The following is a 13,432-nucleotide window of genomic DNA, read 5'->3' on the forward strand; positions in this document are numbered from 1 at the left end:
TATGATCTGGCCATGTGCTTCCCAGCATGGGTTATGGAATATATCTTTTAAGGTACTTAAAATGTAAGGTATCTATAAGTGCATTGTACGTCCTTTGGAAAAGAAATATTAGAATATTGTTGATATGAGGAATTTTAGTCCAATACATTTCAAGCTCCAAACTCTCTGTCCATTGCTTTATCTCCATGTGTGGTGAGATGCTAGAAGACAAGATGAGGATGTGATAGAGATCATTACAGAACCAGCCAAATGGAAATTAAGGCCAAGTCCTTTCTGTACAAGTTGACTCTAGTAAAGCTGTGCTCACATACCGTGGCAAAATCTGGACCTGAACAGTATGCCAAAGGGCTTAGATTTAAACTTTCACCTCGAAGAACCACAGCAAGCAGTTTCAAGTTTGCAGAAATAGAGACGGTTCAATACGGGGGTTATTGTAGAGGTGGATCACCAAAACTGGGGGGGGGGTTCGGTAAAAACAATACACAATAAACCCCCAACAAACAATGATTAACCATAATGATGAACAAATAGTCTCCATGGTACCAGATTACAGCATGGCTCTCCAAAGGAGTTCGTAATAAAAAGAACCAAGAATTCCAAGACAGATCCATCTTTTTTAAGTCAGTACTGAGTTTTACCTGTTGACACTAATCGAACCAGTAGCCACTGCTTTAAAATAAGACTCATTTCCCCAAAGAACCGTCATGTTTAACAAACATCGCTCTCTCTCTTTTCCCTAGTGTTCATCATGGCTTCCGGGCTCTTGGTTTATCCTTTTGGTCTCAACTCTGCTACTGTGAAGAAATTCTGTGAGAATTCAGCAATCTACTATGCAGGAGACTGCCAGATTGGATGGGGGTATATGCTGGCCATTGTTGGAGTCATGTTGTCTGTCTTTTTACCATTCTTTGCAAAATATGCACCAAAAGAGCACATATCTCCGACTCCGATACCTACTATTTTATAGTATTTTATTCGTATTTGACAGCAGAACGCTCCTGTCTGCAATCCATAGGCAGCGAGTATTATATAGCACTTCCTTTTAGCTGTATTGCTAAAAACAAAACACACAAAATTGAAGACCAGGGGAAGGGGAGAGGGTCAGACTCAGAGACCAAAAGTGCATTGATAGTCTTCCGTCACTATGAGACTCTAACACTCTGGAATTGAAATAAGATTCATTAGCAGCTTTTATACTGCTAGAAATATACAATGGCTTAATGCCTTAGACAAAAAAAAATCTGTTTATCCTCAAAACATCTGTCTACCTCCCAAACAGTTTATTTTATGTCTCGAAACCTTTTAAAAGCCTCAATTCACTTTTATATAGTATTCAATGTCAGAACTTTTATGAACCCAATCATTTTAAATCCAGTGATGGTATTTTGTTACAATTATGATGAGTAGATAAGCTCCTGCTAGCGTAAGGGTGTAAAATGAAGCTTGTTATCTATGACAAACATTGTAAGCAAGAAAAATGTCTTTTTTAATCAATGCATGTTAGTTGTGTGCCTGGATATTGTAATTTTTAGGCACACTTTTCTGTACCCATCTAATAATTGGGACGTATAGCCTCCATAGTGACCGCTATACATTTTAGCAACCTTTTTGTTAAAGAGATCTAACCATTTCAAAGGGCCCAATACCAATGTAACAGCTTAAAGCAGAAAAATAAGTATACGTAACAAGTGCATTTGTTTAGTCAGTTTTTAGATTATACTTTGCGTATAGTTGTGTGGAATCCTTTGAACTATAATTGCTTTTGGCTCACTTTAGTTTCTTTAAATCTGAGGGGTAAAGACTTCATTAACAAACGCTATTTGCCTCATGACAAAGGTTCACCAAAATGTGAGACAGAATGGACAAGATTCTCATATTCCCACTCATTTTGAATAGTATCTTTTTCCACAAGAGTGTGATTTATTGTGGAGCGCATGCTATTTGACATGAGTATGCATGGCAGACTCCAACAATGACATGACATTAAATTTAATGTTGACTAGAAAAATGCCATAGACGATGGGTATTTTTTGTGTGAAATTTATGAAGTCTAATTCCAGCAGTGGCATTTTTATCTTCATTACCACCAAGGATTCAAACAAATGCACCAATTGCCTTAATTAAAAGAATAATTGGGTTCTAATCCTGCTCCATCTCCATGTTCCTCACTGAAAATAAAAGTAAAATTCCCATCCTTTCATTGTGTCACGAGATCATCATTTCTTTAGTATCATAATTATGTCCAGTTCTCTTTTAATAAATATTTTAATTCTGAAACTTACTTTTCAGGTTTGTAACTTGTCACATAAATTAATTGATCAGATTACTCATGCTTTTTCACTAATTACATGAGCCCGACTACTGATTATTCGTGAATTTCTTCTTTGGTGAAAAAGGTGTGTGAAGGGACAGATGGAGAAGCATTGAGGGTGTATAAGAAAATGAGACCAGGCAGAACAATCACTTTATTTTATTCCAGTATGCATCAAAGTGCTGTAGAAATCGTGTTTACATTCTTAAGCCTTCTGAGCTCAGACAGAAGCATGCGGTATTTTCTACAGAACAAGTTTGTTGTTACATCGTGAGCCCCGAAGGACAAATCATGCGCATTAAGTTCCACTGCTAATATTGGGAAATACAGATGTGAAAGCAGAACCAAGTACATAGGGAGAGAGCTGTGTGGTTTTGGTCACAGCATAAGTTCAGTTGGGAATTAAATCTTCTACATGGGTAACAAATACGAGGCTGAGGGGATGTCCTTTGCCCTCCAAAAGTAAATAGGATAGATTTCAGTCTTCTCTGTACATAACATGTGCTTCTTATTAGCATCTTGTGCTCTTCTTCTCATATGTTGCTGGAATAGTTTGGAAAGTTTCATGTAAAATTAAGAAGGTAAAGACTGAAAAAATAACGACAGGTCAATGGAAAATCATAACCACAAAGGAGAGAGAAAGAGAGAGAGAGGGATGCAGGCTTTTCTTTCTTAACCAACCTGTGCCTTTACAATCGAACAAATGTACAAGACAGGATCAAGGACTAAAAAAACTAAAAATTCTCATCAACCACTGAAAATGTTGTACAATGTGTATAAAATGTATTCTGTAGGTTTTTTGTTTTGTGTAATGTTTACAATTGTTCACTAAATGTTTCACTAGGAAAAGTGATTTGTTAGTGTAAACTAGAGAGCATTCTTGCAAAGAATTAACTGCTTACTCCAAAGTCAGATTATTTTAGATTTATGTCAGCGCCCATCCGTCAGTCCAGCAGAACCCACTCCCGTCGTTGCTTATTAATGTAGTGTTAGTCATCTGTGCAGAGTTGGAAGCGGGATTCATTCCCTTGGCACCGATAGGACCGTACATGCAAGCGAAGTTACTTGCACGTCCAAGCATTTGCAGGCTTGGCTCCAGCCGGAAGTTCCTTGGTAACTCCAGCCTGTTGTCTCAGCGGGTTCTACTGATTTGCCAAACGCTTTACTTTCTAAAAAATCATTTCCACTTTTCTAACACAATAATCAAACTAAAACCTGAACATATTTTCTGGGATGATCTCCATTTTTTAAAAGAGAAACAGATGCCTGTTTTGAACTTTATATCATTTTAAATCCTGCAAGGAAATAGTGTTAATTTGTATGCCGTCTCCACACGGGTGGACAAAACTGCCATGTAAGGAGCCTGTTCAAAGCCACTTACAAGAGTAGATAGAGCTCAGTGTGAATGACTCCAACCGGAGTCGGGGAAGCATAGGCTGCAGAGCCGCCACAGAATGTCACGTGGGGACTTAGTACCAATACGTTTGCTAACACTGATAGATCACTTTTTTAATGAGGATTGTCTGCGAGTTAAATGGTGTATAATAGTTTTCTTGTTAAAAAAAAAAAAAACACAAAATTTACTGGATCAGGTTCAAGTTTTATTCTAAATATATAATTTTTTAAGTGTAATGAAAAGCTGTATTTTCCATTACTGTGTTTCTGCATTGACTAGCTGGCTCCTTTTTAGAATATTAACTGTTTTCTGTATTTGACTTGTTGAATAAAATATTTCAATTATTTTAAATGTGAAGTTTACAATTGCCAACACTGTATATTAAAATAATTCATGTTCACTATGTTCTTGACTTCATCTTTGTTTTTTTAATTTAGAAGATTTGGTACAGAGCAGTGACTTTGAGAGAAGAGCCTGAAGGGAGTTGAGGTGTAAATGTTCATTCCTTAACCTCAGGCCTGTACAAATGATGGCCCCTGTGGTCAGGGTGCAGCCTTGTGATACAAGAGACCCAGGTTCAATTCCCCATTCTTCCCATGGGTTTTGGTGGAGCCAGAATAGGGAAGGTGACATCTGCAGCCCACTTGTAGTGCCGGTGACAAGTTTTCTGACAATTTCCTATTTTACAGGACTAAAGTGGTGCAGAGGCTTTGCTCTGACCATCCGCACAAGGCAATCTCACTGTGCTCTGCATCAAGAAGAGTAAGTATCCGCAAAGGTCATTTCTTTTGCTAGATAGGTTTCCCTCAGAGAAGGCAGGGGTTTGGGTCTCAACCCCTTAAATCTTTTGAGTTAAGCACTTACTGGCTAAGCACTTAATGGAGTGGCCCTCTGGTTCCACTGTAACCCACTCCTTAAAGGGGCCATGGCATTCACTGTTGAATGGACTGCCTGTAGAGGTGGTGGAAGAGAGGGATACAGATATGCCACTTCCAGCTGCCGAGATTCATAACGCAAAGTGATACTAAATCTGTACCCGCAGAGGATGAGGGAATGACAGTGAAATGAATGGCGCACTCTCCCCACCTTCCATGATAGCACTAATAAATCCATTCTTCACTCTCATGCAGGGATACAATTTGGCCCACCTTAGATACAATGCACAATTAGTATAAAACCACATATTTTAATGTTTGTGTTTTAATTGTCATCAGTTTCTTTCAGTACAATATAATACATTGCACAACAAAAATCCATGACAAGTGAATGAGGTATGCCAAAACAAACCAGAATATTTTCATTTTTATATAGCACACAGTATGACAGTACTTTCAAGTGTTGCATATATTGCTGAAATGAGCTTTGTTAAATGCGTCAAGATATGCAGCAGTTATGCTAACAGATCAAAAAGAGTCTAATCTCAACTTTAAACTACTACTTCAATTAGAATTACTTCAAACTTCATTCATTGTTTTTACATATTCGCCCATCTCGATATCTGCGATCCTGACAAATTCGTGGAAAGTCTGCTGTTCTGCAAGCGTTGCAGGTCTTACAGAAACACACTTAAAGATGTTCTTTTTTGTGTCATAGTTTCCCATGCACCTGTGCACTCGACCTCTAATTAATCTTGGAAGCTCCCGATCCTTTTTCAAAATCAAAATAATCAAAAAGTTAAAATGATCTGCCTTTCTGCCTGAACCAAGAAGTTCAACATTTTTGAAGCGTAAGTATAGTTCTTAGAGGATTTCTGGGGGCTGTGTCATGCTTGTCAGTGCTAGGAAGTGGTGCTCATGTGATCCAAGCAGACACCCCCTGTTCTACAGGGTGCTGAAAGGCTCAGCAGTACCACAGGGTTGTGGTAAGTTATCCTACAAATAAAATACACACCGACCACATTGTCAAGAATGAATGATGCTCCCTCTGCTTCGCAACTGTTTCCCTCCAAGATTCCAGTGGCTTAATTTAAAAATTAATCTGATTTGAGAAAGTCCCTAGACAGTCCTAGAAATATCTTCCACAGTTTTGGTGACACAGGAGCCTGGTCTTTCCTGAACTGTGAGCATGACTACCACAGATTAGTGAACCCACTTTTTTCACTTGGAGGGAGACATAATACGTAATAGTTTTCGTATTTTTCATACTTTAGAATTTAGTTTTATTAACTATATACAATGAGCCCCTAACAGCACCATATTTGGTATATCCTACAAAAACATGGAAAATACTTACAATTTCATAAAATACACATGTCAGACTCTCCTTTTTATCTCTCAAAAGAAAGTTCTTTGCTTCAAATGCTCCAGGTGTGACTGCAGAATCAAGTGTGCCTAAACAATCCAGCAAGAGATAGATCAGGGTGTAAGTATCAGATCAGTACTAAATGCCGTGATCTAAAAGATAAGGTGACATTAATATTTAGTAGCCAAAAACAACAAGCTATATATTAATGTCAGCTTCCTCGCACAACAGCTGTTGACATGAGAGGGCGTTCTAATGCAATTGAAGGTCTTCCTAGAGCCAGCTCCTGATAAACCCCCACGCTGTCGCGGAGAAGTGAGTAAACAAGCGTGCACAAACAGCATTATGAACTGGCTCTTGTCAGGCTAACAGCCTGAAAGAGAATTATTTTTAAACTTGACTTACCCTTACATGCAAATTAGTTCTAAACATTAACGTCTTACTTCTAACCGGTCCGTTCAATATGCAAGGTTCTTGAACTCCCACTCGCTATGATATTCCTGATGACCCTCACTGTGAAATCAATTAGTCATTTCTATCTTTCTTGTCCCGGCTTGTTTTTAGGTAACGTCAATAAAAGTGAAAAGTTTAACACATTGCAAACATAACAGTTTCAATTTAGAAAGTTTCCTAAATTAATTCTTGTAAAGATTATTCCAAAACTCGGATTCCTTTGCTAGTTTAGTTATTCAGTATAACTCTCTTCTGTTTCTTAGCTTCAGTAATGTCTCCAGCTTTTAGTATGTCAATTCTTTAGAAAAATCGAATAAGCCTATGTTTGTTGTGCTGGCTTAAAACCCATTTTTCTTACTAATTTATGGTGACATACAAGGCTTGTTAGACTGTTGATAAGCAGGGTTTTGTGACTAGCACATTGTATCATGGTTCACCTATGTTAACTATTCTTACTTCAAATCAATATATCCCAAAATATGCATAAATATGCATTGTAGGCGACTGGATGTCATGATCCAAGGGGTTCCTTCCAATACATGTTCCAACTAAACCCCAAAGGTTGTGAAGGCCTTTTGAAGAGTGTGATTTTCTTTGGGGTAAGGATGCCATTTCTGCTAACTCAGCCTTTTCTCAGCAACTTCAGGTTTTACAAACAAGCTCGGAAGTGGCACTGATCAATTTCTGCTCCAGCTTTCTAAACTACAGAAAGATCCTATTGGGTATCATTCCTTGAAGACTGCCACAGAGGTGAAGTACACCATAACACGTCAGCCAAACCTATTAAGCCGGGAGGAATACTTATAATTTAAAGCCCAGTAAGAAAACTCCACTGAATGGGCAGTTTCTGTAGCTAAACCAACCACCTTCCCTTTTCCGGCAGTTCTCTTTGATAAAGTGCTGGCCTCTATCCCTCCCTACCTTGTGGATCCACGTAAATCAAGCTGCACTTGCTTTTGCACAACTGCTACCCACCAGAGTTCTCATTTCCTTGAAACTCCTCCATTCTCTATTTCAGCATAAATCACTGATTAGATTAGCACAATTTATTTATTATTGCCCTGAACCTTTCTAGAAAACATTATGACAGACACCAAGACACTACCAGAAATTTTAGGATGAGGACAACTTAAATTTTGTAAGCTGATTATGCTTTCCATTTTGCCATGCTCAGATGTTGGTCACATTTGAAGCCTGGATAAAGGTAAAACGAGGGCTCATGCAAAAGGCAAGTGATTCAACATTTACGAAGTCTGTTTCTTTACATATTTTGGCCCATAGTCCCTGTATAATAAACGCTGCATTGTCTTTATGGGATTGCCCTGGAGTCTCAGCAGTGACACTAAGAATTATACATACCTAGCACTTCAAACAGTAGTGGAGTTTTATAAGTATACTGGCTCCAGTGCTTCATACTCTCAATAACTACTGATATAATTTTCAGAGAATTGTCCTTTTCTTTAAGTTTTAAGTGGTTTGCTGGAAGTTTCTTTCAAAGGAGGAAGAAAACTACAGTTAGAGACTTTTACAGTAATTATACTTTGCAATGTTCGTTATCTTATATTTGAAACTAACTTAGTATTATTTATTTAGATTTATGAAGTCCCCATGATCCACTATCCAAATATTTTATTTTATATCACAGAAATATTATCCAATATTTTCCAGCTCAAATAAATAAATATCCTCCAATAAAAATAATGGCATTGCACTTTTCTTCACATCCACAGTCACGTCAATGGCATTTCATAGAATGAAGTTCATACGTAAAGGTTATATGTTCAAAAATGCCTGTGTGTCTTAGGAATGCAGCTCCAAAATCTACTTCTCAGAGAGAAAATAAATAGGGCTTGATAGTTCTTTGCACGTGCACTCAATGGATTAATAAGCCAGACCAAGTGGAAAACCATTGCTTGCAAGACAAAGAACTAATATAAATGTACTTGGATAATTAGTTTCAGGGGCAGATCCAGGAGTTTGAAAAGGGGCGTGTGGCAGAAAGCTCGGTGGTATGGGGGGTGACTGGCAGCAGAGACCGGCAGCCAAAACCAGGGAGTTCTCAGCAGCAGAGTGAGCTACCTGCGTGCAGTGCTGTCAAAGGAAGGGGTGGCCACAACCCCTGGATTTGTTTATAAGGATTCAACTATCTATTTCATATTGGCCAGTGAAGTGAAACAAAGTCACAAGTCGCAGTTGGCCCAAACTTGCTACAGAATCAATATCAGGGTTTTTTTGGGGTTGATTTATGGTGTTTGGCCGAGCAGGTGATTCAAACTTCTGTGTGTAGGGTACAGGAGGAGTTTAGAAAGAGAGAAAGATAGTTGGGGGGGGGGGGGGCGCAAGTGAGTGTAGGTGCATATCAGAGAGAAGCAGAGAGAGCCGAGGGAGCAATGGTAACTGTCTGCAAGGACCAGGAGATTTAAAGTTATTTTAATACGGAAAGCAGACTTCCAGTTTTTCCTTCCTTCCTCTCCCCAAGCTTTTACCTGAATAGTGTTGTCTTCTGGGACATGATCAAACTGTTTGTCGTTAACTTTACTTTGTGGAAAATTGTGTTTAAATTTATATGCCAGACTATGATCCTGTAAACTTCTTGACGTGGTGCTGGGTTTAACTGACCGCTGTGCTGTGGCAGAGTCCATTTGTCCTGTTTCTGTTATGTCTGTATGCTGTGATGCCTTATGGTCAGGTTTGTGCTGCTGAACAGTTCTCAAAGTATTGGACATTTTGTCAAACTTTTGAATTATTTCACTATCAGATATTAAATCTGATGTGCTGTTTAGAGGCATATACTTATTTCTGTTCCAAACCCTCGTGTTGATATTCTTTTCTTCTGCTCTGCAGTGCAAAATAATTTATGGTTAAAAATCACAATATCTGTAAAACATCAATCTTGGTATTCAAAATGTAATTGCATGCATTCTGTGGATAATTCTATAACCTCCTTTTAAAAATGTCTATTTCTTTAGACCCACAGCAGGCATTTAAGCACGTTGATTCTTATTCAAGACAATAATGATGGATGACCGTGATGATTTTCTCATGTTTAAAGATTTTATGTGGAAATTCTGCAAATGATATGAAAGGATCCTCTGTTCAGGATCCCACCCTATAATCACTGTTCAGAAATCTCTCCTTGAAAAGACTCTAGGGCTGACATTTCTAAGACCCACACTTTATAAAAGAAGCACGTGGTCTGCTCCCGTCTCTAGTCATGCTTGTTGGAGGTTTGGTTTAGGGAGATCTTGTCAGAAAGACATTTATTCTTCCCCAGTCTTGCTACTGGAAAGAAGAAAAAATGTAATTGTTCAGTGAGTAAAAGCATTCCCCCTGGGATGTGTGGCTTTGACAGCCACAAGCATTTACATTAAGGCTCATAACTGAATTTCCTGTTAAAATTAAAAATCGACTTAAACATTTTCAGTAAGGACAATAGGCAATGAATTACTCTTGCTTAAAATGTGTGTTAAGTCAATAGAATAGCTTGTGTATAGCTGAGGAAAAATGTATGTTAATGTTTCGGCCTTTTTCTGTGGCGGGGCCACACTGAAATCAAGAGTCCTGCATATCAGACTCGATTCCACCATCTCTCTTTAAGCTGGACTCAGTATTTTTGAGTAGCTGTTCCTAAAAAACATATGGCATGATATACTCTATAAAGAGGATGCAAACATATGTCCTTCTAGGTGCCCAGAATATATGGGTGGTTTTTTTAAGTCTTTATCTGAAGCTTCTCAGGTTCCACGGCTAGGTGTATTAGAAAATCCAAATTTGCAACTAAAAATTATGTTTAAGCAATTTCATCTGAAATATGAAAAAACAATTCAGCAAATGATTTATGGAATTCTGTTTTATTCCAGGTGTTTTACAGGCTCTCTGCTAATCCCTGCTTATAAATAAAGCATTTCTTTATATAGGTCCTGACTCCACAAAAGATGTAAACATGTGTATTATAAGAAAAAATTCAATTCTAGAATTTACCAACCTCCAAGTATACAGTTTCTTTCCAGCATTTGATACATTACACTTTGATGTGTTTTGTTTTAACAGCGAAGGAGCCACAAGATGTTCTGCTTGGCTTTCAAAGTAATATTTTAAATGTCAGAATGACATACTAGTTGCCTTATTATAAGGCTAAACATGGTAAACATGGTAAGGCTAAACATTATGGTAAACATGTGAAATGAACTTTATGAAATAAATTAGTAAAATTCTCTAAATGAGAACAAGCAGGCCAAAAAAAAAAAAAGTTACTTTTTACGTACCCACTGTGTACTGTTTTCTGTAGCTGAGCTACCTCTGGCTTTGCAACTTTCCAGCCTGATTCTTAAAAGGAAAAGGATTGCACATGGATAAAAACCCAAAACACTGATATGTTCTAGATATATATGTTTAAGACTATCTGCAAAAGACTGTGTATGTGCTTTACATAAGCAGTCTCACTGAAAACAATGGAGAAGCTAGCCCTTTGATATTTGTAATTACATATAACTTTATTTCAAAATGAATTTTAATTAACATTTTTCTAAGCTGATGCCTAAACCACAAGTATTAGAATTATCTCTAGTAAGCACAAAGAAAGTTGTATTTTCAGCAACAATAGGCGGGAATAACAATGATAGCAATAATTAAACCTGGCAGAATTTTATATCATTTCAAAACAGAGTATGGCGGACAGATTATTTCTCTCCTACATTACTACAATAGCACATTATAAATGATTGAGCCTGTAACATAGACTCTGAATTTCGATCGAAATCAACTGAAAATAAAAGGTCAGAGTTTCAAGAGGCTCCATTTAAATGCCAGCAAGCTACTTTATTTTCTAAAACAGAACAAAAAAAGTCAACTTCCCTGAAGGCATACAGTAAAAGGGTTCACTTGTATAGCGGGAAAAAGCTTCCCAGAGGACAGAAGAGTTAGAACATATTTTTCTTTAAAAAACTCAAATGTGCTTGTGAGCACTAGATAAAGAAGACTTAGAATTTTAGCAAATATTACAATGAAATTAAAATGTATTTAGCTGCTGTGTTAAGAAAATTATATTTTTTACGCATTGTTGTGGGAGAAAAGTCATAGCTGTGAGTCGCGGAACTTGTACTTGGCTCATTTTTAAGCGGATTTGAAGTTAGGGGCTGTCTATTCCTTTTTCTCTGATTGAACAGTGGCACAGGAAAACAACCTAAAATTAAATTTAAACACATCATCATATATAATAAAAAACACTTAAATCCTTCCAAAGAGATACAAAAATCTGTCCTTTGCATTAATAAAATGCATTAAAAGTGACTGCTTAACATATCTTCCTGTTATTTATTTATTTGATAGCAGCCTAAGTGTGTGGTCCTTCATAAGCAAAGGCAAGTCCCTTGTCCTGAAGAATTTATTATCTCAGGCCCCACTGATGGCAAAAGTGTGCATGTGCTTAGCTTTCTCACTCCATGACTGCTAAGTTCAGCATTGACACTGGCCCAGCTCACAAAAAAATACACAGTCAGTGGATCTCAACTCATGGCTGTGCGGGAGTGTGCGTTTACAGGGCTGCGGGGTACCGAATGAGAACAGTTTGAAAGCTAGAGAATAATAATGGGATTGATACCTGCTGCACTACGAGTTGAGCTGTCAGTTAAATTCCTCTTCATTGCTTTCACAATATCCAAATGAGCAACCGTATATTAACTATTGCAGTATCAGCCTGTGGAAGTTTTATTTCAATTACATCTACCTGTATAAAAAATAAACTCTGACTCGCACTATAAATACAAGCAGTTTTTCAGTAATCCCATTTAATTATTTGTATAATTCTTTATCTATATTAACTTAGGCATATACTTACCTTTACCTATATATAGTTACCTATGGATGTAAACTCATTTGACCATTTTGGGGCTGTTTGGGGACCTAAAATTAGGTATAGGAGTACATCACTACCAATCAATACTTTATTGACAAGGAAATATTTTCTCCTAGTTACATTATTTTCTCTAGGTTTACTTTAAATAAATGTAAACTCTCAAAAATAAAACAGCTTTGAGTAGAAAAAGCTGTTCATTACACATTCAAATGTTTAAATTGTTCTCAGTGGTGGCAGATGGCAGAACAAGGAACAAGGGACACGGGAAGTTGAGGTTGGATATTAGGAGGAACTTTCTCGCGAGGAGGGTGCTAAAAGGCTGGAACAGGCTCCCCAGAGAGATGGTGGGATTTCCATCCTGGGAGGAGTTTAAGACCCGGGTAGACAAAGACCTGGCTGGGATGATGTAGCTGGGGCCGGTCCTGCTTGGAGCAGGGGGTGGAGCTCTCTTCCCACCCTCATTTTCTATGATTAGAATCAATTTTTAGGAACATTTTTAGGAACATTTTAGAATCATTTTTTAGGAACATTTTTACAAGTCTTTGAAACTGAAATCCTTTATGGTTATGAATTGGAGCCAAAGTTTTATCTGGTCTATGAAAGTAGTTTCCCTCTCACCCTGAGAAAATTAATCGTAAAATCATAGAAATAGGGCTGAAATAAACCTTGAATGGATCTAGTCCTCTCTCCTCCCCTTAGAGCTAAGATCAACTACATCTAAACCGTTCCCAACTAGGGTGCCCATTGTAGAGGACAGTCCAGTTGGCCTCTGTCCTCTACTGATATGAAACCTGCCCTCTTTATGTCCTCTGTTTTTCTCTTCAAAAAAGAGAACACATTTTTCTCTTCAAGAGAAAAATAGAGGACACAAAGGTGTGGGGTTTCATCTCAATGGAGGACAAAGTAGCAGAAAACCATCATGTCCTTATGATGGCCACCCTATTCTCAATACATTTGTCTATTCTGTTTCGATGAAGGAGGTTCACAGCCTCCCTTGGCAGTCTACTCTGAATTGCAATTTAAGCCCCCAGGCGATAGAGGAAACACTTGATTCCCTTCCTCTTTACATAGCCAAAGACTTATTGTGGGTGCAGAATTCAACACTTCATGTTTCCAGGAATGAGGAGCAAATACCCAAGACATAATAGGCTAGAGATGCCTGATTCTGTAATGAAAT

General features: G+C 37.8%; 2 protein-coding genes across 4 annotated transcripts in view; one reads left to right on the forward strand and one right to left on the reverse strand.

The window, feature by feature from the left end:
- LHFPL7 (LHFPL tetraspan subfamily member 7) overlaps positions 1–4,101 on the forward strand; it is a 126,911-nt gene extending 122,810 nt beyond the window's left edge. The window contains exon 3 of the mRNA XM_090024915.1: positions 741–4,101. Within this exon, the coding sequence (XP_089881041.1) occupies positions 741–967 (227 nt within the window). The 3' untranslated portion in view covers positions 968–4,101. The remainder of the gene's footprint in view (positions 1–740) is intronic.
- A 1,060-nt stretch (positions 4,102–5,161) lies between these two features.
- Positions 5,162–12,043, reverse strand: SPATA22 (spermatogenesis associated 22). 3 transcript variants are annotated; one of them, XM_090026009.1, is made up of 8 exons: positions 12,001–12,043; positions 11,503–11,583; positions 10,667–10,721; positions 10,387–10,479; positions 8,888–9,239; positions 7,761–7,890; positions 5,940–6,037; positions 5,162–5,353 (listed from the first exon to the last, which is right to left on the reverse strand). In XM_090026009.1, the coding sequence occupies exons 1-8, from the start codon at positions 12,041–12,043 to the stop codon at positions 5,162–5,164; spliced, it is 1,044 nt and encodes a 347-aa protein (XP_089882135.1). The 3 variants fall into 3 exon arrangements, with proteins under 3 accessions (XP_089882135.1, XP_089882134.1, XP_089882136.1); XM_090026008.1 differs by having other exon boundaries at positions 10,667–10,727; positions 11,455–11,583; XM_090026010.1 differs by lacking the exon at positions 10,387–10,479 and having other exon boundaries at positions 10,667–10,727; positions 11,455–11,583.
- Between the last annotated feature and the right edge of the window lie 1,389 nt (positions 12,044–13,432).

The sequence above is a fragment of the Crocodylus siamensis genome, chromosome 13, assembly GCF_052110815.1.
Source record: "Crocodylus siamensis isolate JL-2025a chromosome 13, ASM5211081v1, whole genome shotgun sequence".
Classification (NCBI taxonomy): Eukaryota; Metazoa; Chordata; order Crocodylia; family Crocodylidae; genus Crocodylus; species Crocodylus siamensis.